Here is a 26,047-nt window from a genome sequence, read left to right as displayed (position 1 = left end):
ACTGATCTTCAACATGTGGATGAGGGTCACTAGTAAGTCATGGCCTGATCAAAGGTGGGTCACAACAAGAGCATCACCGCCATGCAAATATATAGGGAAAGATTAAGAATGGGTCCCCAAATGCATGTTTGGGTTAAAAGTCAGTCCTGGGTCAGAAAAGGTTGAAGATACCTGGTTTAGAGGAAACCAGAAATTGGAAGAAGTAACCAGTATGTGCAAGAAGAGAAGGGGAGGGGAGGAAAAGCTCAAATGGACAACATATCCAACATATTTCCAGTCCTCCAAACAGTGATCTGAGCAGACAATTGAGCCACTTTTGTCCAAAAATAAGTGTCAGAAAATAGCTAAGTGATGAATCTGAGTGAAGAGTTCTGTAGGTGTCCTGTTCCCTGCCTATCTCTATTCTTGTTCACCCTGTATGTTACAATAATTCTACTCTGGAAGCAGTAGTAAGTCTTCTGGTCCTGAGAACTGAGTTGCAATTACAGAAGACTGTCATCAGTTATTGCCATAAGATTGGCGAGTTACAAAAGGCAAGTCAACTGAATATTGCGTGCTGCTAATCTTGCAGTGCTCTTCACTCTGGGGCAGGGTGGCAGCAGATGGTGACATATTTTTTTTATGGATATTTAATTATTGTTTTAATTATATATTTATTCCTTCCCTGGGACCTTACAAATTGTACTGATAAATAAGCACATTGAGCAAAACTTATTATAAAAGATGGTGTAACTTAGGCTGACCTAAGTTACCCAAACTCCATTCAGGAGCATTTGGGAGGAGCTACTGTTGACTGAGCATGCAGGTGAGTGTGGGCCCAATTGTTGAGGATCAGGCCCTGGATCACATTGCTGAGCTGAATAGGATTTGGAATAGGTGTCTCTTCTTACCTCCTTCCAGAACACCTCTTTTGGGGACTAACTGCAACATAAGTTCCACTGCCTGAGGCCTGGCTGAGCCAGGGTGAGGGAATTACACTAACATAGCCCTGGCTGAGTTCAAGATCCGTTGAATTCAAATTTTCTCATCCTGGAAGAGCTTTGGCTTGGATTTGGCTGATAATGATCTAAATTAGAGCCCTCTGGAAGTTGCCCTAATTTGTATCCAAGATTGGCTGTCACCAGCTACACAATCAAAGTAAAAATGGCTTTTTCACTTAACAGCATAAATTGTTGCAACTCTGTGTGTGGAGAGTTGGAAAGATTTGACATTTCTGCTATTGATCTAGAAAGCTGAGGAAAAGGGCATTAGAGAGATTGCTCTGTTGCACAGAGAAAAATAAATGCAAATATAAATTTTTGATATCTATTCAAATATCTCTTTAGTTTCATATTTTTTCCACCTGCGCACATAAAAACAAGAACATTCCTTTTTAATATTTCTATTTCTTTTTTATGCACCACTTTTCTGTTACATTAATACTCCAATTAGTAATACTCAAATTTTTAAAGCTATATTTTTTTCTTGCTAGGACTACTTGGTTTCAAACTGCTACAGGGAGTAAGCTCGCATGCCTGTTTATAAAGAGCACTATAAACTTAGCCTAGGCTTTTTAATCAAATGTGTTTTTTATTATTGAAACACTGCCTCTTTTAAAACAAAATCTATTGGCTGTTGTTGTGGAACGAGCTTTCCTAGAAAACACATAAGGAAGTTTCCACATCACTTTGTAAAGAGAATTGTTTGTCACAATAACTCTGATCTAATGTTAAGTGTGTGTGTGTGTGTGTGTGTGTGTGTGTGTGTGTGTGAGAGAGAGAGAGAGAGAGAGAGAGAGAGAGAGAGAGAGAGAGAGAGAGAGAGAAGGAAACTGCAGCCAGATTCAGAGCTGTAACAAATCCAAATCCAAAACCAATCCAAATCCAAATGAGTCTTTAAAAATACAGCATTACAGGGCAAAACTATACTGAATGCTTCATGGATGTTCTGAGAAGAGAAGAGTCAAGTTTTGATGGCATTTCAAACCAACCCCCTCCCCTTCTGATGACATAACCTCACTCAATTCTCTCTGAGCGGTCAGCACAGACTTCCTGAGTTCCTATTGGTGTTCCCTGCATCAGCAGACATCAGAAGACAAATATTACTGGATGGACCATTACAAGGGAGGTAACTGTCATTTACTGCTGATAGCCTAAAGCTGACAGTCTGTACAAATGAAAGGAAAAGTGGGGTGTTGTTGCTTGCTCAGTGGTTCGCTTGGTTTCCTTTTTTTAAAAAAGAAAGAAAACAAACTAATTCTACAGTCACCGACCAATTTTTGATACTTCTGCAGCTGTTTTGTCTGAATAGCAGCTTCAAAATTTATTTTACAGACCCTTTCAACTAGGATGGTGTTAAGTTTATTGTAATGCAAACTCTGTGTAACTCATCTTTTGCAAGAAGTGCAATCGGATCAACTGCATGGCTGAACTTTTGGGTATAATTATATGCCTCCTTAGAGAAGACGGTTGTTCTGCACAGGAGTTTGCTCTGCTGAATGTTTGATTAAAGACTGCAAAGGAAAAATCTGAGGTGTCCTGTGTACTTGTGCTAGCAACCCCAAAACATAATTCCAGTGTGCCTAAAGGACCTCTATTGAAGAAGCCCTTCTTGAATCCCACCATACTGGATAGCTATCAGACCATCTCCAACATCCCATTTTTGGGCAAGGTACGGGAGCGTGTGGTGGCATCTCAGCTCCAAGAGTTTCTGGAGCAGATGGATTATCTAGATCAGGGTTTCGCAAACTTGGATCTTCAGCTGTTTTTGTACTACAATTCCATCATCCCTGACCACTGCTTCTGCCAGATAGACATGATGGGAATTGTAGTCCAAAAACAGCTGGGGACCCAAGTTTGGGAAACCCTGATCTAGATCAATTTCAATCTGGTTTCAGGCCTGTTTATGGGACAGAGATGGCTTTGATCATCTTGGTGGTTGACCTAAGCCAGGAACTGGACAGAGGGTTCTGTTCCATCCCCCATGCTATTTACCGTTTACATGAAAGTGCTGGGAAAGGCTATCCAGAGTTTCAGGGTTCTGCATGCTCCTTTTCTCCTTTCCACCTAAATCCAAGGAAGCTGTCTCAGTTCTAAACTGGTGTCTATCATCAGTAATGGCCTGGATGAGGGTGAACAAGCTGAAACTTAATCCAGACAATCCAGGTCAGTCAGAAGGCACAACAGGGAATAGAGATTCGGCCTGCGCTGTATGGGGTAACACTCCCTCTGAAAACACAGACTGGGTGTGCTTCTACACTCAGCCCTGAGTATGAATGCCCAGGTCTCTGCTCAACAAGATTTTGGGAACTGACTGCTTTTAATGGAAAGGCTGGTACTGTGCTGCATTATTGTAATTATTTGTCTGGTTTTAAGAGATTTTATATAAGTATATAGTTTTAATTCTATATATATATTGAAGGATTGTTTTTTTCTATGTTTTTGGCGGTTCTTGTTTTTACCTGTAAGCCACCTTGAATCCTATTATGGGAAAAGGTGGGGTATAAATATATGATAATGGTGATCATCATGGTGATGGTGGTGCTTATGTTAATGACCTTATACCAGGTCAACTAAAGAGTGTCAAAAACCTGGAGTAGGAAGTGTGAGCTAGTGCAGTATTGACGAGGTGTTGGATTTACTTTGTCAGCCAATTACTCACCCATTTCTCAAAATGCAATAATAGCCAATTATGTCTGTGCAGCAACCAGGTGTTGTGAAAAGAGAAAGTAGATAAGCTCGTTGGCTGCAGGTTTGGAATCTGAGAAAGGAGGAGCTGTGGCAAGTGGAGGAAAGGGCAGACCATGAGATAGCACTGAATACGAGCCTCCGCAGGTGGACAGGTGCTCCTTTCCCCTTTTCACACCCAGCGCCATTCCACCTATCTGAATTGATAGCAACAGGTGCTGGCATTCCTGCTGGATCAGGACAATGGCCCATCTACTCCAGCATCCTGTTCTCACAGTGGCTGCTAAGATGGCTGTGGGAAACCAGGGAGCAGAAACATGAGCACAGGAGCATTCTCCCCTCCCATGGTTTCCAGCAACTGGTATTTGGAAGCATTGCTGCCTCCAACTGTGGAGACAGAGCATAGCCATCACGGCTAGTAGCCATTGAAAGCCCTCTCCTCCATGAATTTGTCTAGTCCTCTTCCAAAGTCATCCAAGTTGGTGGCCATCACTGCCTCCTGGGGGAGCATGTTCCATAGATAATACAGTGGACCCTCCGGATACAAATTATATTCATTCCAGGGATCCGTCCGCAACCCGTAAAGTCCGTAGGCAGAGGTGCCATTTCTGTGCATGTGCATGGTGCACAGAGCGCTTCTGCACATGCACGCATGGCAAAACGTTTGTAACCCGAAAGTTATGTATCCAGAGTGGTATGTAACTAAAGGGTCCACTGTACATTAAAAATCCCCACCCCACCCCAAGAAAACAGTTTGATTTGCTCCATTCAGGTCCTAAAGCTTTGACCACAAGGCAATGGCAGCAGTTTGGAATCTATCCACCCAACTATCTATTTATCTATCTATTTATCTTTATGAAGGCGAAAACAACACTACCCATAGACAAGACAGAGGAAGGTGTCAGTAGGTGTGGAGAAGCCGCAGGGTTTGCAGATCCAAAAGAGGAAAATAAGACTTGGCTAGCTTAATATGCCTGGCATGATGAATGACTCCTGGTAACACACTCCAGCTTCCACCTGAGGCAACCAACTGCCTCACTCTGCCTAATGGTAGGGACAGCCCTGCAGATGCCGCCCATATTTTAAAGCATAATCACACTATTGCACACAATTCCATTTCGCACAGGTAGAAGACCAGGGGTGGGGAGGGGAAGAATTGGAATATTCTGGAAGAGGACATGGAACCCTAAACAGGAGCACTCCACACTGCAAAGCTTTGTCTCAGGTGTCATGTGTATAAACCTCACTGGGATCACAGGCATGTCATTTTCAGAAGGGAGCGTATAAACAAAATACTGGTAAATAGGATTATGTTCTGCTGCTGTTGTTTTTCAAAACGCATTTGGGAATGTTCCACATTTTTGAAAAGGCTGTGTGTTTGAGCTCATTTCTATCCTCTGACTCCACTGAACATCATCAATAGGAGCTACTTCCAATTGGTAAAATTAGATTAGTATTTTTTATGTATCTACAGTGGTACCTCGGGTTAAGTACTTAATTCGTTCTGGAGGTCCGTTCTTAACCTGAAACTGTTCTTAACCTAAAGCACTACTTTAGCTAATGGGGCCTCCTGTTGCTGCCGTGCCACTGGAGCACGATTTCTGTTCTCATCCTGAAGTAAAGTTCTTAACCCGAGGTACTATTTCTGGGTTAGCGGAGTCTGTAACCTGAAGCATATATAACCTGAAGCGTATGTAACCCAAGGTACCACTGTATTTATGTTGGGGAAAAACAATTCTTACCTTCATCCCAAAGTCCCAGGGTGGATTGCAACAGAAAATTCAATTGTGAAAACAGATAACACCATTACAATTATAAAGCAGGTATAGCCTTCATTCCCATGGGAGGCAGTGATGGCCAGTAACGTGGGTGACTTTGATATAGGATCAGACAGATTCATAGGACTGGGATATCAATGGCTACTGGATACGATAGCTCTGCTCTGCTGTCACAGTTGGAGACAGCAACGCTTCTGAACCCCAGTTGCTGGAAATCATGGTAGAGGAGAGTGTTCTTGTGCTCGGGTCTTGCTTGCTGGTTTCCCTCAGGCAACGGGTTGTCCACTGTGAGAACAAGATGCTAGACTACAAGGGCCATTGGCCTGATCCAGCAGGCTCTTCTTACGCTCTTCTGAAGTCTACCTGAAACTTTGGATTAATTTCAAAACATGACCTCAGTAAGGTCAATGGCGTGTTATGGAATGTTTGACTCCATGTTTGACTCCACCTTTACTTAAGCAGGATTAATGGTATGCTAACATACTTGTGTTGGTTGTACAATGGTAGTATGCAATCCACTGTGGCTTTAAAGTAGCTTCCATTTGTTGCCGAATAGCCAGGGAGGGAGCCTGAAATTGCAAGATAATTCCCTTCCCTGCTCCTCACCCACAAATCCCCATGCAGATGCTGACAAGACTGACAGCTAGTTATTATTTTGACAATGACAATGGAGAGGACTTTGCAACATGGTGATTGGACTGGGAATCTGATGGCTCTATAAGATTTGGCTCCGTAGAGCGAGGGGAAGAGCGAGAGGGTGACATGCCTCCCCCAAAAACCACAAGAGGAGCATTGAGGTGTCTCAGGGTCCTGCAGACTCACTGATGGCCCACAGATTGACTCTCTGGAAACTATTTTACTTCTGGTAAAGTACTTTGGGATTTACTCTGATGATGTCAAAATTAACGGATTTACAACTATGTACTTAAAAGGCATTTTCTGGCTAAAAATCAAGATCAAAAGAAGAGGACAAGATTATTCACTGTGAACACTGACTAAAATAAATTTAATAACATTGATTTACTATATTCTCTTCACTGATTGTTAATATCAGGAGATTTTAAAAGCGGCTACTACGCAGTGTTGAGAGACAGAAAAGGGAAGGTGGTGCCAGATTCCTGGGAACATCACAGAGTCCCAACACCACTGTCTTAAACCTTTTACTTATGGTTGTCCCACTTGCTGGATCATCACCTTGTCGTCCACAATCACTTATGGACTCATTGTTAAAACTATGTTTATGGAAGACAAGCTTACTCGGCTATGAGTGATCGCCAAAGAAGAAGAAGACTTATGATTGTGGAAAGGAAAGCTTTTAGCAATTGAAAACTATTTAATATTACTATGTTGGATCTTATAATTATTTTGATGTGAATGGATTCAAAGATTTGAACATTTAATTGTTAAAAACTGAGATTTGTGAGAAATGTGGGAGAGGGATTAGGTTTGAAAAATAGTCTTCCTCTACTGAGTCTATGACCTTGGCCAGGTGTCACCAAACTTTTTCAGCAGGGAGCCGGTCCACTGTCCCTCAGACCTTGGGGGGGGGGGCAAGACTATATTTTGAAGAGAGAGAAAATGAACAATTTTTGTCTACCTGCAAAGAGGCCTGAAGATGCTTCACTTTACCTGTCCCAGTTGTTGTCCCAAAAGCCGCAGTTGGGCTTCTCCAGCCAGCCAGGTGCTATGGCAGGGTAGGAGGCTGCGTTAGCCGGCGAAGACAGAAGCAGCAGCCCTGGAAGAGGAGCCATGGATGGAGATAGGGGAACTGGGGCATCACCAGGAAGGGCGGACTGAGGGAGAGGGAGGAGGAGCAGGAGGAAAATGCCGCAGGAGCCTGCAGCTGGCATCACACGCCCCCTTCACAGTGCTGCCTTGCTGAGGTGGGTAGACAGGTGAGCCAACTCCTGCTGTTGAGGGTGCCTGGTGTGGGATAAGATTGCTCCATCAACTGAGGAGAAAAGCGCCACCATGTGAGGGAAAGGGAGGGAGAGGGAAAGAATGCATGCACTAGCAATTCCCGGACTGTCCACAGGCCAGATCTAGAAGACAATTGGGCCTGATTCGGCCCACGGCCCTTAGTTTGCCGACCCATGACCTTGACAAAGTACTGATAAAGCTAAAAATAATATACTCAGTGGTGGGAAAGAACTTTGTGTTTTGGAATTAAACTCTATAGTGGTAGCTGGGGAAAGGGGAGAGAATTGGCCCCCCCTCACTCTAATGTTAAAACTAACTAGCCAGGCCACAAGGCAAGAGAATTTAAAATATGAAGCGTCTGATTATGAGAGCAGGGTAGTGAAACTGTTAAATTAAGGAGACTCATGTGTAAATCTCTCTCAGCTATGAATGGGTGACCATGGACCAGTCATTATTTATCTGCCTAACTGGGTTGTTGTGAGCTCAAAGTGTTTGTCCAGGGAGAATCGTACATACTACCGAGCTCCTTGGAGCAAAGTCATGATGAAATGTGGATCAGCTGCTGTAAGTTTAGTTTGGGGGAAGGCAATTCTTGCAAAGGTCCCATAGACTGGAACAGCTCTGTACTGCATGAGGATTGGCAAGAAAGGGGAGGGTCTAGTGCCAGGGATCTGTGGGCATTGGGCTGCAAGGAGGAGGAATAAGGCAACAGAATATTGCAAGGGCATTAAGGCTCATGTAAAACTGGTCCTGCCATCCAGTCCTCAACAGCTGTGCCCCCTGCCACCCTTGCTTTGGGAGTTAGAAGAGGGAAGCATGCTCTACATGCTATGATTTTGAACCCAGCACAATCAGCTTTTCACACCATGGGGAGAGGCTAAATGCCTAGAGCAACCTCATCTCTTGAGAGCCCCCCACCCCATGATGCATGGATGGCAATAATAGCTTTCCTGTACAATCCTACCTCTCACCTTGCATACATAAATTCCATCAATTTCAATAGTGCTCATCTCCCAGCAAACATGCCTAGAATTCCAACCCCTTGCTAATAATGCAATCTTTTTTCTTTATTGCGGGATGGTGGTGGAAGTGGAAACTGGATATCTTGAAAATAAGCAGTCCCTAGAAATGTAGGAAACATTTGCTTGCAGAAAGTTCTGGGTTTGATCCCTGGAATCTCCAGGTAGGGCTGGAAAAGACCAACCCAAAACCCGGGAGAAACCTTTCTGCAGTCCTAAGTGTAAACACCACTGAGGTAGATGGACCAGTTTCCTGTGCACCCTCCTCAATCTTTCCAGTATTTTCAAGGAATTTAGTAAACATCTCCCGAGTCTCGGTTCCATTCCATTTTCTACCCCATCCTAAAGCATTATGAAATTAAGCTTAAGGGTTTGCTTCACTGGAGCCCTTTAACACAGTACGCAGAGTCACACATTTGATACAGACTTGCAGTTGATCTAATACCTGAAACTGGAAGGAATCAGTGTAAAAACACTAAGTTCCCCCATGAGGCAAAACAGTGAGAGCTTGCTATTATTGAGATCCCAGCAGGTAAACTTCTGCAGCGAATTAAGATAACCCAAGGGATTTCATAATGAGGGTTGTGGTTTCTTCTTTATTAATACACAACACCACATTCTTCATTTTCCCTGTTCGCAGAGAGTTCCAGGGGGAGATGGACTGGGTGTTCATCAGTATGCAGATGACACCCAGCTCTACCTCTCCTTTAAATCAGAACCAGTGAAGGCGGTGAAGGTCCTGTGTGAGTGCCTGGAGGCGGTTGGAGGATGGATGGCAGCTAACAGATTGAGGTTGAATCCTGACAAGACAGAAGTACTGTTTTTGGGGAACAGGGAGCGGGTTGGTGTGGGGGATTCCCTGGTCTTGAATGGGGTAACTGTGCCCCTGAAGGACCAGGTGCACAGCCTGGGAGTCATTTTGGACTCACAGCTGTCCATGGAGGCGCAGGTTAACTCTGTGTCCAGGGCAGCTGTCTACCAGCTCCACCTGGTACGCAGGCTAAGACCCTACCTGCCCGCGAACTGTCTCGCCAGAGTGGTGCATGCTCTAGTTATCTCACGCTTGGACTACTGCAACGCGCTCTACGTGGGGCTACCTTTGAAGGTGACCCGGAAACTGCAATTAATCCAGAATGCGGCAGCTAGACTGGTGACTGGGAGTGGCCGCCGGGACCACATAACACCGGTTCTAAGAGATCTGCATTGGCTCCCAGTACGTTTCCGAGCACGATTCAAAGTGTTGGTGCTGACCTTTAAAGCCCTAAACGGCCTCGGTCCTGTATACCTGAAGGAGCGTCTCCACCCCCATCATTCAGCCCGGACACTGAGATCCAGCGCCGAGGGCCTTCTGGCGGTTCCCTCATTGCGAGAAGTGAGGCTACAGGGAACCAGACAGAGGGCCTTCTCGGTAGTGGCGCCCGCCCTGTGGAACGCCCTCCCATCAGATGTCAAAGAGATAAATAATTACCTGACATTCAGAAGACATCTTAAGGCAGCCCTGTTCAGGGAAGTTTTTAATATGTAACGCTGTACTGTTTTTAACACTGATTGGGAGCCGCCCAGAGTGGCTGGGGAAACTCAGCCAGATGGGCGGGGTATAAATAATAAATTTACAGATTTCTGGCACCTGGTTTTCCCAATCCTTAGATACACCATGTTGCAAATCAATATCAATAATATTTACTATGAAACACATATCGTAAGTAATTGAAAGATACCTGGTGTAATTCTTTAACTGAACCTGCACACACCTTGAATTTGACTACTACACCTAAGGAAATGTCTGGGAAGCTAAAGCACAAGCTCATTACAATGTAAGCAATCACTAAAGATTAGCAGCAAATATCATCTGACAATAAGCATCAGCATCACATATAATTATTGCACAAGTTTGAAATGTTTCATTTTCCCCTTTAGTGAGAAACATGAAGCTCAACATATATTGCTCCCAGCCCTACAAAGCTCCAAGAAACTTACCAGAGGCAACAGAAACTATCTGTTTCAAAACCAGACAATTTTCAACCTTTCAATGCTACCCTTCCTCATAGGAGACAGAAGAAGCATCCACACATGACTTCTTTTGTGTTACTTTCCAATAAATTTCAAAGGTCACACAGAAAATTCTGAAGATTCATAGAATCATAGAGTTGGAAGAGACCACAAGGGCCATTGCGTCCAACCCTATGCCAAGCAGGAAACACCATCAGAGCACTCCTGACATATGGTTGTCAAGCCTCTGCTTAAAGACCTCCAGAGAAGGAGACTCCACCACACTCCTTGGCAGCAAATTCCACTGTCGAACAGCTCTTACTGTCAGGAAGTTCTTCCTAATGTTTAGGCGGAATCTTCTTTCCTGCAGTTTGGATCCATTGCTCCGTGTCCGCTTCTCTGGAGCAGCAGAAAACAACCTTTCTCCCTCCTCTATGTGACATCCTTTTATATATTTGAACATGACTATCATATCACCCCTTAACCTCCTCTTCTCCAGGCTAAACATGCCCAGCTCCCTTAGCCGTTCCTCATAAGGCATCGTTTCCAGGCCTTTGACCATTTTGGTTGCCCTCCTCTGGACACGTTCCAGTTTGTCAGTGTCCTTCTTGAACTGTGGCGCCCAGAACTGGACACAGTACTCCAGGTGAGGTCTGACCAGAGCAGAATACAGTGGCACTATTACTTCCCTTGATCTAGATGCTATACTCCTATTGATGCAGCCCAGAATTGCATTGGCTTTTTTAGCTGCCGCGTCACACTGTTGGCTCATGTCAAGTTTGTGGTCAACCAAGACTCCTAGATCCTTTTCACATGTACTGCTCTCAAGCCAGGTGTCACCCAACATTCACCTAACAGAGTACAGGTTTGTTTGGCATAGTGAGTAAAAAATGAGAGTTGGGCATTGATACTTGTCCAGCTCTCAGCCATTCTGCTACTGTTATAGTGAGAATGGGATAAAATGCTTACTATAGATATAGGAGAAAGACATCTGGACAAAATTTTGTGTGTAAATCAGTGATGGGGGTAATAACTTATCCCTTCCCTCCCAAATGGATAAAACAATTAGAGAGCTTGTTGGTGCAACAGATAAAAAAGCATAGATGGGTTGAACAGGATAGCTCATTGCAAACAATCAGGCAAAGTACTATAGAAAGGCCATAAACTAGAATACATAGAATCATAGAAATGTAGCGTTGGAAGGCAACCTGAGGGTCATCTAGTCCAGTGATGACTACTTGAAAGAGTGAGGTACAAAGCAGATGCCGAAAATAAGACACAGAATGGAGCATAGGTGTGCTAGCAATGATGATATGTGGGGTACAGAAGATAAGCAACAGACTGCAAGGTGGCACGCTACCTGGGGAACATGTATGAAGCTGCCAACAGACACAAGCTGAAGAAGTAAAAGATAGTGGGTGACAAAAGCGGGAGGTGACACAGTGGCATCCAGAAAAGAGAGGGAAAGGATGTGGATGGAGTTGTGGAGAAGGGCCTGAGGGCATAAACTGAGCTAAATTCCATCTGTTTTCAGTAGTTAACAGGAAGGTGGTACATTGATGCCATTTCTATAAAGGTGTTTCCTGTTGAAAGAGAAGTGCCTCGAATCTATTTGATGATTTGATCATACCATTTTTTTTCTTCAGTTAGGCTTTCAGTGTCAGTAGAAGAACCAGATTTTTAATTCAGCTTAGAGTTCCTAATGTGAGGCCCATTTTTGGAAAGTGATGTGCCCTGGCACATATATTTGTATACAGTGGTATCAAAAACCAGGACTACACTCTCCCTAACCAGAGGGTGGGGGAACCTGTGATCCTCCAGATGTTGTTGGACTTCAGTTCTCATCAGCCCCAGCCAGCATCGTCAATGGTCAGAGATTATAGGAGTTACAATCCAGCCACATCTGGAGAACCACAGGTTCCCCACCCCTGCCCTAGTCAATTCCCAGTGAAGGTCACCCACCAAGTCAATTCCCAGTGAAGGTCACCCACCAAGGTGACCAAGGCAGTTTCAGTTCCAAAATCAGGCCTCAATTCAGATTACAAATTATCCCAATAATCAGCTTTGACCAAGGAAGCCTGGAGATGAGTCATTGCCACTCATTGGAGCACTTTGCTATGAAATGAAAAAAATGAGAGACTGGCTTAAATTGTCTAAAGTGGCAAGGTCCACTGAGGTCTTACTACTGCTTGCTTTAAAGTAGATGGTGCTGTACCTTCTGCAAAAGGTAAGATTTAACCAATCTTGCCATCTTGCTCTGCTAGTGGTTTTCACCAGCCAGGATGGACAAGGTCAACAGTAACAGGTTTGGTCTCAAAGCTCCAAGCAACTTGTCCACATCCACAGGTTGAAGAAACTGAAATGTGGCCATCAGAATATGTCAAGCTGGTATCAAGGGCACATACATTGCTCATGACTTAAATGCAGAGTGAAGTTGGAGTGGATATGGGCAACTTTATCAGCAAAGTGTTGGGTTTTAAAAAATAATTGCTCAAAGCGGGTTTTCAAAAGTTTGTTAGCTCCAGATGAAATAAGGCCCTAACCACTGGAAAAAGCTCTGCTGGCTGGCACTGTACTGATGCGATGGTAGCAGAGGATTCAGATTTCTTTTCTGCCATCATAACTATAAAGTGGTCTCTAAAATTATCTAAAGCTTGTGTTTGATGTATCAAAAATCTTCATCCTAATAATAATAATAATAATAATGTATTTAAGTCCTGCCTTTCTACAAAAGTACACAAGGCAGCATAGGCAAAAATCAATGTCATACCAGCACAATCCCAAAGGTTACCTGGAATACAAATCAAACTACCATCACCCTAAGCCATCTTCAGTCATTTCAGTAAACCAAAGAGCAGGAGGACTTGCAGGCAGGAGAGGGTGCTTGAGGTATTGGGAATGAAGCCCCAGCCACAACTTCATCCTCCAGAGCAGTCAGGAATCCATCAGTGTCTGCAGACAGACCATTTTAATTGGCCCTTTGCCCCTGCAGAGGTTAGGCATCTCAGGAAGCCTAGAAGCTACCAGTTAAAGATAATTAATTACAATTAAGTGTAATTGTCATCCCCAGATCACCACCATCCTATCCCAGATGGACCACATCAAACATGTGTGACATCACATGATCAACTGAGACAGGCCCATGGTGGTCAAGGAGGTGGTCAATGAAATTCTGAGCTGCTACAGATGAGGGGGGCACAGGATGTGAAACCAGTACCACCCCCACCAGGGAAACTGTTGGGGAGACAGATGGATATGAGAATTCATTTTAAAATTCATTTTTCAAAAAAATTAAAGGAGGGATATGAATGTTCTAAAGACATTAAAATTTAGATCGCTCAATATAATACTGTCACAGTCTTCAGTACAGCCATCAAGAAAGAGCTTGCAATATGATGTGCTGAAGGTCCTCAGTGCCCCCAACAGTTTACTGTTAAAAGAGCATTCTTATGGTCAATTCCTAGATTTTCTTCCTAGATTTTCTATCCTTTCAAACTGCTGAGAAGAGCTGCTTGTACTGGTTTTGATAGATGGCTTTTCTTTTTTTTTTTTGCAAGATTTTTTATGCTTGTACTTTTGTTATTATTGCATTCATATTGTTTGCTGCCCTGGGAACTTTTGAGTGTGTTGAAGATGTGTGATATAAATTTAATGAATAAATTTATTGTGGAAGAACCCTCTAGCAATAGACAGTGGGAAAAGGAGATGCACCCCCCTTTCTCAGCTTTTTTTTTAGTGAGCAGTGCTGCTGAAGAAAAGTAATGGAGCAAAGAAATCTAAGAACCAGGGGTTTTTGCAGGGCTGGGGGTGAGAAGAGAACGTATAGAAGGGCCAAGCCTTACACCAACATTTGCCATCCTAGTGCCCTCCAGACAGACTACAACTCCCATCATGTTGAAGCCGCATTCATGCCATGCATTTAAAGCACTATGATAACGTTTAAAGTATTTTAAGGCTTTCCCCAAAGAATTCTGGGAGCTAGTTTCTTAAGGGTGCTGAGAGTTGTTTGGAGACCCACATTCACCTCCCACAGCTGGTTCCCAGAGTGGTTTTTACAATAAGTCAATCTTCACATGGAGCACTGGGGACTGCTTGTGAGGGGAGAAGGCATCTCCTAACAACTAAGTACTGTTGACAAACTACAGCTCCCAGAATACTTTGGGGGGACCTGTGCTTTTTTAGTGCAGTATTATAGACCCGGGTGGTGCTGTGGGTTAAACCACAGAGCCTAGGACTTGCCAATCAGAAGGTCAGCGGTTCGAATCCCCGCGACAGGGTGAGCTCCCGTTGCTCTGTCCCTGCTCCTGCCAACCTAGCAGTTCGAAAGCACGTCAAAGTGCAAGTAGATAAATAGGTACCGCTCCAGTGGGAAGGTAAACGGCATTTCCGTGTAATGCTCTGGTTCGCCAGAAGCGGCTTAGTCATGCTGGCCACATGACCCGGAAGCTGTACCTGGAAGCTCCCTCGGCCAATAAAGCGAGATGAGCGCCACAACCCTAGAGTCGGCCACAACTGGACCTAATGGTCAGGGGTCCCTTTACCTTTACCTTATAGCACTTTAAATGTATGCATAGCTCAGTTGGTTAGAGCAGGGTGCTGATAACACCAAGGTTGCAGGTTCAATCCCTGTCAGGGACAGCTGCATATTCCTGCATTGCAGAGGGTTGGACTACATGATCCTTGGGGTCCCTTCCAACTCTATGATTCTATGAATTTGGCCTGGGACTGATGGGAACTGTAGTCCAAAACAAATGGAGGGCACCAGGTTGGCAAAGGTTGCCTCACTACTTGAAAGTGAGAGGGCCACAGCTCACGCAACAAATGTTTGCTGGCTGAAAGAAGTACAAAAGTTGACTAAAAGTCAAAAGTTTGCACAGAGTAGAGGAGGACAGGGGGAGAGACAGGGAGAATATTTAAGCTGCCAGACAAAGAGTATCTCTTTTTTTGGCATGTCCCCTTTGACAGCGGTTTGACCTGCAGCAATCATCAGGTGATCACGTCTGGCTCTATCCCCCGCCGCCCCCAAGTCTCACCTGATGACTGCTGCAGGTCAAACCGCCGTGAAATGGGGCCAAGAATGAAACATGCAAACAGACAAATCTAGACATTTGGCAACCTCGTCTGAGAAGAGTTCCAAATCGATCGTCTAGCAGATCTGTGCCAGGTGTGGAAAGGAGCATCGTAGCGAGCCGCGCACTTGCCTGCATGCCAACCTGATCAGCACACAGACTGGTCACCTCACTACAGCAGGGATGACTACCTCGTGGCACCGTTGTGCAACGGTGCCCTCCTTGGCTCTTGGAGGGCCCAGACACTTCACCCCACCGATCTGCTGACCTCCCTCATGTGGCTGCTGTTCAGGTGAGGACAGGCGAATGCTGCGTGACGACCGAGAGAAAGAGAGAGGGGTGGAGAGATTTTGCACGCGGGGCGCGCCAGGACGAATCTGCTACCTGGCAAGCGCGCTCGCCGCTCGCCAGCTGCAGGCTTGCCAAAGCAGCAGGCCCGGCCTACTTAAGGGAGGAAGAAGGGGCGGAGCGGGATGGCAGATTTAAACCTGAGAGAGCGTGAACTGGCTAGGGGCAGGCACGTGTTTGTGTCTGGAAGGATGGCGGCTCCCCGCAGGTCGCAGCGGCAGAAGCAGGCCAGGAGTACAAGAGGGGACACACACACACACGATCAGCTCCATCCTTCTCCCTCCATGCAGGGAAAAGGGTTGCCTTCTCCACCCATCTCTTTCCAAAGCGAAATTTCTAAGACAACAGATGCCAGGCCTCAACCTAACCCGGCCCCTCCCCTCCCACGGTGTGCCGGCGGCCTGGGTCACTCCGTGGGAGCGCGCTCTGCTCATGCGCGGAGGAACTGGCCACTCTCCGACTTGATTTGCATGGTCCCGGCGTTTCAAAAATAGGTTCAGGGACCGAGCCCGGATTCAAAATTAAGCCCTGTCCGCGCAGCGGCTCCCATGGCGTCACCTCATTTCCCCTCTCCGTCTCCCCACTGATTCGCCCACAACGGCATGTGCTTGTTTGAGGAAAGGCGCGCGCGCATACACACACAGTCTCGCTGGCCGGCTCAGGCTAGATCCGGGGGGGGGGGTGCTATGAGCCTCTGTCTGGAAAGCTTCCCCCCTCCATTTTCCTCCCTCCGATGCGGACCATCATCCTCAAAATGGAAAAAAAAGGATGCATTTTTCAGTCCTCTTGGGGTGGCACGTCAAAGTTTACTTGGAGAAGGTTGTCAGGATCAAAGGCACTTTTAAGCCAAGGACATTGTATCCGAGACTTTTATTGTAGCAAGAGATCTCGATGGAGATCAGATTTGGGATCGCGGCAGCAGGGAGGGAGAAACCGCCATAAAATAAAAAAAGCACCTGACGAGTCTAGCCTAAAGTCTAGCTGTGAGCAGAAACTCCCTCCTACGGCAGAGTCAGAGAAGATGCAGGCCACTTCGTCAGCGGCAAATGCGTATAATTTTACATTTGCCCCTCTCCCCTTCTTACTATTGCTTTACCTGAATGCTGAATGTGACCAGCCTCACTACTTCTCGGCTCCCAAGTTCCCAGCCCCTCTCTGCCTTCCAGGCAACCGGCGGCAGGAAGAGGAACCCCTCCTCTCATCATCCTCTCCAAACCCATCCACAGAAATCTACCCCGCGCTTACATGCACGGCTATAACGCAAAAGTGATCCCAGCCCCACCGAGAGATGCTGGGAGCGGGGGCTTCTTTATCAGCAACGAAGCGAGGAGGCTTTTTTTATTTTTGCATGGATCGAAACAAGCCTGTATTCACCTCCTACACACATACAAAAGGGGGGGGGGGAGGAAACATGCACGGTGAGGGGTGGGGGGAGGTAAAGGACCCCGAGTAAAATTAGGAGTCACAACAGAAGAGAGGGTGCGAATTAAAGACGCATGGGGCGCAATGGGTGAAACAGAGCGAGGGCCTAATGCAAAACGGTGGTGCTGGAGAAGCAGATGGTTTCTAAGGACGAGGAACAATGTGGGAGATGTGCTCTATTATATAATATATCTATATACAGTATAGGCATCCAAATAAACAACAGGAACACTGTCTTCCCCAGAAGACAGTGGTGTTCTTGTTCCAGCCTGGGAGGGTTCCCAACACTAGACCCATTCACGGAAAGCGTTACCTACACGCGATGCGCGCCGACCCACACGCCAATAATGCACTCTGTGGCGCACACGCGCGCGCGCGCGCCCCGGACGCACAGAGGCGTCTTGGGCACATTGGGCGATCTGCATTCTCTCCCCTCCGCCACCGCTCGCCCCGCTCCCTCCCTCCTTCGCTTGTAATCCTTGCCACGGCAGGAGGGAGGGAGCGAGAGCATCACCCGGAGACGCACACGCTTTGCTCCCAGCCAGAGAGCACCGGCTCGCCCGGAGCTGCCGCCGCCGCCGCCACCACCACCATCATCACTCACCAGTTCTCTTGCATCCATTGAATCGCTTCATTCTCGTTGAACTGCTTCTCGAATTCGTATTCTTGCAGAGTCAACACTGACATGTTCATTGGAACGATCTTGGAGGGGAAGCTTCCTTACGCCTGGCTGACAATACAAGGTCTGCGAAAGGCCCCCCTTTCCCCCCCGCTCAGCGTCTCGTCAGGTATCCCCACCACACGGCCTCATCCACCACCTTCTCCTTTTCTTCTTCGCCCCTCTTTCTCTCTCTCAGCTATATCCTTGTTGTAGCATTGCTTTTATCCTCTTCCTATAACCTCCTCTCGTGTCTGGAGATCTCTCCTCCTCTCCGCTTCTGCAATCCACCCTGGGCGGAAAGGGAGCCGCGGCGGTCTTAGTGCCCAACCCTCGTTCAGAGCCTCCCCAAGTCCATTCATTCCTGTTGGCTTTCCTAACTAGGCAAGCTTCCAAGTGTGGGTAGAAAAGAAACGGGTGGAGGGGCGGTGAGGCGGGGCTTGCAGCAGTGCGAAGGTTTTGCTTTCCTAACCATGCTGAGTGACACATGCAGGCGATTCCCACGCTTCCATACCGTGAAGGACCTCTTCTGCTCAGTTTGCACATCAGATAACACCTTCAACCTGGCCTTCAAAGTTTGGCAGCAACACACTTTTTAGGGATGTGTTTTAAACTTGTCTTTCCTCTCCAAGCCTTCCTTGATTCCTATCATTCCCATAACTTCATTAAAATGTTGATTGTGGGACACCTTCAGGAGAAAAAAAGGCTAAGGAGTAAACCCTAAGTCCCTAAGACAATTGGATGGCACCTTGTTTGCCCTCCTTCCAGGAACTCCTGCAGCCAAGCTGGTGACAAACATATTACTCTTCTTTCCTTTGGACCACATCAGTGAGGCTGAGAGGGGAGTCTTGTTGTCTGGGCAGCCCAGGACCTCCACGCACACTGCTCAGGCTTGCACCCCAGGGAGGTCATTTCAGTGCTGCTAACACAGCAGTTCATCTTCACCCCTGGAGGTGCACTCCACTGTTTCTTGAGATGGGCGGATGCCAACAAGTAAGAATGCACCAGTGCTAGGAAGAACCAATTGAGCAAGATCTATTTGGGGAATAGATTTGAGTAAGAGTCTCTGCGGAATATCTTCCTTCGGCGTCACTGGCATTGCTACAGGTGCCACATAATGCTCCTGGCCAGGGCAGGCCCACTCTTGAGGCAAGGTGAGGCAACTGCCTTAGGCGGCAGGATCCACAGGGGCAGCAGATCCAGCCTCCAGGTAATGTTTTGCCCACAGCTGCTACTGCAGTGGCAGTGACAGCAGTGACACACTCCTTAGAGGCCTGATCTGCCCCCTCCTCAGCAGGCCCCCCTCTATAGGGGCCTCTCAGCCAATGGGAGGCATTTCTGGTCTCCTCCCACCCTTAGGGGTCTCCTGGATTCTGCATCCACCTTTTCCCCTCCCATTCCTTCAAACATCAGCTGGGGTTCATTTTATCCCCCCCCCCCTTGTTCCCAGTGTAGATCTTTATCCCCAGCTTGATCTTGTTGTGTAGATCTTTACTCAACCCTCCTTCCCTGGTGAGGTGGTGCCATTTTGTGGTTTGCCTCATGTGTCAAAATGTCTTGTGCTGGCCCTGCTCATGGCATTCGTAAAGAAAATATTTTGACGTGGAGGCACCCATACTTTGGAGCACACTGCTTATTCACATCAGGCAGGTACATTCTGGAGACTGCTACAAAAAAATTCTGTTTAGGCAAGTCTATCCAGACATGTGGTTATGCTGACATGTATTTTAATCTCGTTTTTAGCAAAACCAACAACAACAAACCATATTCTTTTTGAAGGTTTTTAATTGTTGCTTTTAACTGTGTTTTACTGATAATTTCATTGTTTTATTCTTTTTGTTAACCACTTTGAGGGTTGTTGTTGTTTTTTAACAACCAATCAGTATCTAAATTTTGTGAAAAATAAATAAAATTATTGTCCTTTGTATTCTTCCTCACTGCCCTATACAAATGCAGTAGTGACTCTTTATTTTGTCTTGTCTCTTCTTTTTTAAAAAATGATGTCATCATACAGCTTGGGCCAAGCCTACTCTGTTATGGGCAAAAGGATGAAGGGGAAATATCCAGAATGAACAAAAAAAGACCCACAGTTTCCCCTTATTTCCGCCATATGTTCAGCACTGCATTCACAGCAAATACTGTCTAGGGAGCTACATAAGGAGATCACTGCTTGATCAGGCCAGTGGCACATCTAGTCCAGCATCCTGTTCTCAGAGCGGCCAACCAGATGCCACTCTGCTCACCTTCGATTCTTAGCAACTGGTGTTCACGGATGTAATGCCTCTGAAAGTGGAGGATACATAGATAGACATCATGCCTAGTAGATGCTGGTAGCCTTAGGCTCCACAAATTTGCCTAATTTTGTCTTGTTTAACTAGGTAGCTGCACATTTTACTGGGGAACCACTGAACTCAGGTTTGCATCTAAGGAATCCTGCTCAGTTTCCAAGCTGCACCAAGTGCCTACAATTGTATCCTTTCCTATCTAGAAATAGATTGTGTCTTGTTAGTTTGTTTTGGTCATCAGTACTAGGTGAGAATCGCCAGTCCGCAGGCACTGTAGTAGCTAGGTTAGCCAACCTTTAGGACATTTTAAGCAATGTTCTGTTAGCCATTGTTTTCAGAGCATGCTTATAGCACTTATCAGGAATCTGTTAATTGGTTCTCCAGTTCCAATCAGTCCGCCTGTGATTACAAACAAAAAAAAGGTGGATTAGAAACATTGTTTCAACTTCACAAATGCTAATCTAAAGAAAATCTGTGCGTGGGATTCCATTTCAGTTACCTTAACTGTGTGAAATAAAGAGTTGGATCTGAATAACCCCAGGGAGGATACTAGCATGGGGGGAGATGCAATTGGGACCCCAAGAAGTGTCTGAGCTCAGGGAGGGTGCAAGTATTTACAGGGAATAGAGAGCTGGATCTAGGGGAGGGACCAAACAGGTTGGCAGAGGAGTGTACTGCCCCTGTGGAACCAGACACCCCATATCAGATACCTCCTGTTGTGGAGCTGCTCCTCAGTGCCTCCTGCCAGTGAGGAGAGGAAATTGGATGTCCCGCCTCTGTCTCCAAGGTCATGGGGACCCCAGCACCAGTGCAAACAAACTTTGTAAGCTCAACTCACTTGAAGGAGTGTCCATCTGCTTGCCCAGTCCCAGGACTCTACCTGCTTGCCACACTGTGCTCTCTGCCTGCCCTGTCCTTCAAAAAGGAAGGTGCAGGGGTTATGTTGCTTGTTGGATAAATATCTTAGCTTGAGTTAGGGATTTGCCCAGCATGTGAAGACAGGCTCTGGGGGATTGAGTGCATGAGCGGGCCCAGTTGTCAAGAAGGTGGTTTATGTGCATGCTGTAGGGGGGAGTGAAGGGCAGGTGGGGCTTATCAACCTGGGAACGTAGTCCATCTAGGAGAAGGAAAAATCTGACCCATAACCTCTGCTGCTTTGTAGGATATCTCTGGGAGAAGAAAAGGCTAAGGATTAAATCCTTCACAAGGATGGAGTCCCTAAGGCGTTTGCATGGCATCTCGTACACCTCCTTCTGGCAACTCCTATAGCCAAGCTGGTGCCAAATGTATTGTTCTGCTTTCCTTCGGACCACAACAGTGAGGCTGAGAGGGGGTTCTTGTCATCTGGGCAGCCCAGGACCTCCATACGCACTGCCCCAGCTGCTACCCAGGGAAGTCACCATGGTGCTGCCAGCACAGCCGTTTGACCATTGTCTCTCAAGACAAATGGATGCCAACAACAGCAACATGTATCTTTATCTTTATGCACCTGCTGAGTCTTGTAACCTGTCCCTTGCCTATGCACCCATCAGATTTGTGGATTAAAGACTTCAGCAGAAACCAAACGAGGCGTTTGAGTTCTTCATCCAACCATGAGGGCTAAGACAGTGTGTGGGTGGTTCCCATGTGTACCTTATATTTTGGAAGTTAGATGTATATCCTGTTTTGAGGGATGCTACACTCCAACTGAAGGATCAGGTTCATAATCTGGGAGTACTCCTGGATTCCAACTTGTCACTGGAGTCTCAAATGACTTTTGTGGGTAGGAGTGCTTACCCCCAGCTTAGGCTGGTTTGCCAGTTATGGCCATTCTGGGTCAGGGATAGCCTGGCTTCAGTTGTTCATGCTCTAGTGACCTTCCACTTGGACTACTGCTATGTAGCCTACGTGGGGCTGCCCTTGAAGATTGTCTGGAGGCTGCTGCATGTGGGCAACCCTGTGACACCAGTCCTGAAAGCAATGTCCTGTCTTCCAGTGAACTACTGGGCCCAAATCAAGGTGCTAGTACTAGCATATAAAACCCTAAAAGGCTTAGGACCCAAATACCAAAAAGAACACCTTTCCCAACCACTTTGGGCCCTGTGTTCAGCAAGTGAGGCCTCGTTTGTGCTGCTGCTACAAGGGACTGCACAGTTGGCAGGGCCTGAGTTGAGAAGGCCCCAGTGGTGGATCCCTGGTTGTGTAATGTGCTCCCTAGTGAGGTGCACCTGTCTCCATCATTATTATCAGGATAAATTTGAAAACATCCTGTTTAGTCAGGCATTTGATGGCTGAATAGCACTGTTCCATGCATAAATATTGGTGTTTTCTTAATATCTCTTTAGGCATGTCCAGCTTATCCTGATTTGACTCTTAATGTGATACACCTTCTGATTTGTGTTTACCGCAAATGATAATCAAATTATTGGGCATTGCTTAAATACGTATTAAATCATATGTGTGGGCTGGGGCTGATGTCATTCAAAACATCTGGATTACACCTAGTTGAGAAAGGCTCTGATCCACTTGTCCTGGTTCCATTTGTTCTTTTCGTGTTCTGTTCTGCCTTCCAGTTTCTGCAACCAGAGGACATGGACAAGATTCTTGAAGGGGTGAGAGCCACAACTAGCACTCTTGATCTTTATCTATTCCTGGATTATATTTGCTACAAGAAGACTAAGCAACTGGACCAGGAGGGTAGCAAATGCCTACACAATGGAGAAGGTGGTTCCCATAAACCTGAAGAGGACTGTGGTTAGATGACATTGTTTCTCTTTAAAAAGCCCACATATGATTTGGCTAACCCTATTAACTTTAGACAAATGGTCTACTTGAGGAATATATTGGAGCATATTGTGGCAACCCAGCTCCAGAGATTCTTGGAGGAGGATATTTTGATCCTTTTCTGCCACTTTTGATTTGGTTTTGGGACACAGATAACCTTGGTTGACTGATTGAAGGTTCTGTGCTAGGATACAGAAAGGACCATGAACCTGGATCTCAAGTGACAATACTGGATCCAGGAATACCCCCAAATGATAAACCTGCCCCTTCCAGGGGAGTGCAACCCTGTCTACAACAGGCCATCTTCTCACCTCCTGGATTTGAGAACTTGGAACACATAACTCCTCTGTCTATTAGGATTCAATTTCAATTTCCTGGTCCACATCCAGCCCATCACTGCCACCAAACACCTGCAAGCCAGATTCAGATGGAACAGAGGGACAGATAGAGCTGGGTGTCATCTGCATATTGGTGACATTCCTGATGACTTCCCAGAGGCTTCATATACAAGTTAAATAGCATGCGGGAGAAGATGGCAAGCTCTTGTGGCACTGAACAGTGACTTTCCATAACAACTTTATGGAAATGGCCCTGGAGCTAAGAGGAAACACTGAAGTGCAGTACCTACAACTCCTTGAGCTGCACCAGAAGGATAATGGTTAATGTATTGAAAGAGGTCAAGAAGAAAGAGTGGGGCTTAACTGCCCCCATCTCTCTCCCAGTAAATGTCATCAACCAGGGCAACCAAGGCAGTTCCAGTGCCATGACCAGGCCTGAAGCCAGACTGAAATGGATTTAGATATATTCAGTTTCTTCCAAGCATTCCTGAAGCTGGACTGCCACCAACCTCTTAAGCACCTTGCTCTCTGTATGTGGGTCCCCCATGCACATCTTGTAACAACTAGAAGACATGCATTCAGTGTTATGGGAACATGTCTGTGGAATTCCCTCCTGAGATCAGACAAGCACTCTGCTTGCTGAACTTCAGGCACATGGCACAGACATTTTAAGGTAATGCTCCAGCTTAAGTTTGGTTTTATGATGAACATTTATTGTTTTCTTCTCTGTGTGGTTTATTTTTATATACACTGCCTAGAAATGCTAATGATTATGCAGTATAAATGCCTTAAATAAATAACAATGGACAGTGATTTAATTTTTACATGTCCATCTACAGAAACAGTTTGCCCTCCTTTTGGCCTTCCCTCTTTCAAAAGTTAGGTATTTTAATTGATGTCAATGGGAGAGCGAAAGAGCAATCCCATGCCCAACTTCCTAGGAGTAAGCCCAATTGACCTCAGTGGAATTTGCCTTTGAATAGCTATGCAGAATACTAAGATAGATGTTCACTCCCAGCTAATGGATACAAATTGCAGCCTAGTCACTTAATTCTTTTACACCCTATTTTTCATCAAAGGAGCTTAAGGTGGTGTTTATAGTTCTCTCCCCACCCCATAGTGACATTTTATCCTGACAACAACCCTGTGAGGTAGGTTTGGCTGAGTGACTGCCTGGCTCAAAGTGACGGAGTGAGCCTCGTGGCCAAGTTGGCACTAGAATCCTGCTCTCCCCCGGGTCCTAATCTGACACTCTAACCACTACACCATACTGTCTCTCAGCAATTCAGCGAGGCAACCAAGTTTATCGTTCCAATATCTTCCTCAGAGGCAACAGAGGAAAGCTTTCACTGTTAGGTTCGAGGAACGCACTTTCCTTCCCTAGATAAGACGAAATCTTAGCAAACTACACTTCGCGTGCTTTAAGACCCAGGAGCGCCCTCGTGGTCTGCAGTTGGCGAAGCCGACAGGTTCCCTAGCGGAATGTCACAATGGACTGCACCACCGAGAGCTGGCAAGGGGCGGGGGGAAAGAGAGAGATAGAGACTTTTTAAACATTATCTATATGAAAGATATGCGGATGCACTGAATCCACAGTGCCGAAACATGAGTAAGTGGAAGAGATTTTTTTTTTAAAAAAATAATCCGCTGCAGGGGGACCGACTTAGCTCAGGGGCGCGCGCCGAACTCAAGCAACCGGTATCGAGGCATTTAAAAACCGGCGAGAGAAGTTGGGCGGTCCAGCTTCCCCCTCACCTTTGTCTCACTTCGAACGAGCCCAGGGTCTAGATTGTTCTGCAAACTGGCGGTATGAATGAAATGACGTCACGCCCAGCCGAATGCCCGCGAAAGAGGCAGAGCGCGGAGCAAGAGGGAGAGTAGCGCGGCGGAGGGGGCGCTTCGCCATTATGCCGGCCCACGAGCTGTAGGCGTGTCCTTGGCCAATCATCCGATGTGCGGCAGCTTAAGTAAATAAATATCTTTTTTGCAGGTGAGCCTACCAGCGCCAGATCACCACCAGCTGAACAACAACAGCAGCATTCCAGTGGCATAGATTTCCAAAGGCGTTTGCATTTTAGTCTTGCAGCTTTAACTACTCATCCTTACTACCCACCCATACACCCCCGAGGAAAATCGCTTTAAAGAACACTGACACATGTACATCGTACTTCTGCCAAAGGCGATGGCGCTTTCCCTTCATGACATGCAGAGCTTCACCTGTTGATTTATGCATAGCAAATCCATGTCAAAGTAGAAAGAGCACAGACCTGGCTGGCTAGGTTTCTTTTCTGGCCAATAGCCAGCCCTATCTCGCCCTATCATGGGCAAGATGTTTCATCTCACTTTGGTGATCAGCTAATGTTAGTATTGTGGTTTTTTGTGTGGGGGGTATGCTATATGCTTGAGCCCCCTTCAGGTTGGATTCAATTCTTGGAATAGCCAGGCTAGTTTCCTGGTGAGGTAATGGCCCTCTATGTACGGGCCATTAAGGTAACAAAGGAAGTGGTTCTGTGGCAAATAACAAAGGATGTCTCCCTCTCACCTTGCTGGCAGTTAGAAAGACAAAGGGCAGAGTGGAGTTATGTGAGCTAAAAGCTGGAAGTGTGCAGGCTGGGCTCCTGGGAGACACAGCTATGCCCGATTTCTGTTGGAATCCAAGGCTGTGGCCATGGGAGAAGCAAGACCCTCTTGGGTGTTAGTGTTGTGAACCAATCCATCATAGGCTCAGGTTGTATAAGCAGTGGTACCTCGGGCTAAGAACTTAATTCGTTCCGCAGTTGTGGACCACTGGGA

The 26,047-nt window shown here is 46.2% G+C and overlaps 1 protein-coding gene and 1 long non-coding RNA gene across 2 annotated transcripts in view; one reads left to right on the top strand and one right to left on the bottom strand.

Moving 5' to 3' along the window:
• ELOVL6 (ELOVL fatty acid elongase 6) overlaps window positions 1–18,188 on the bottom strand; it is a 73,192-nt gene extending 55,004 nt beyond the window's left edge. Inside the window, exon 1 of the mRNA XM_053403800.1 lies at window positions 17,815–18,188. Within this exon, the coding sequence (XP_053259775.1) occupies window positions 17,815–17,903 (89 nt within the window). The 5' untranslated portion in view covers window positions 17,904–18,188. The remainder of the gene's footprint in view (window positions 1–17,814) is intronic.
• Window positions 18,189–24,649: 6,461 nt separating this feature from the next.
• LOC128421253 (uncharacterized) lies at window positions 24,650–25,513 on the top strand. The gene is made up of 2 exons (XR_008332273.1): window positions 24,650–24,863; window positions 25,245–25,513. It is a non-coding gene; the product is annotated as an uncharacterized LOC128421253 (long non-coding RNA).
• Window positions 25,514–26,047: the final 534 nt, after the last annotated feature.

Source organism: Podarcis raffonei, chromosome 9 (assembly GCF_027172205.1).
Source record: "Podarcis raffonei isolate rPodRaf1 chromosome 9, rPodRaf1.pri, whole genome shotgun sequence".
Lineage (NCBI taxonomy): Eukaryota > Metazoa > Chordata > Lepidosauria > Squamata > Lacertidae > Podarcis > Podarcis raffonei.
This window is presented reverse-complemented; position numbering and strand designations above follow the sequence as displayed.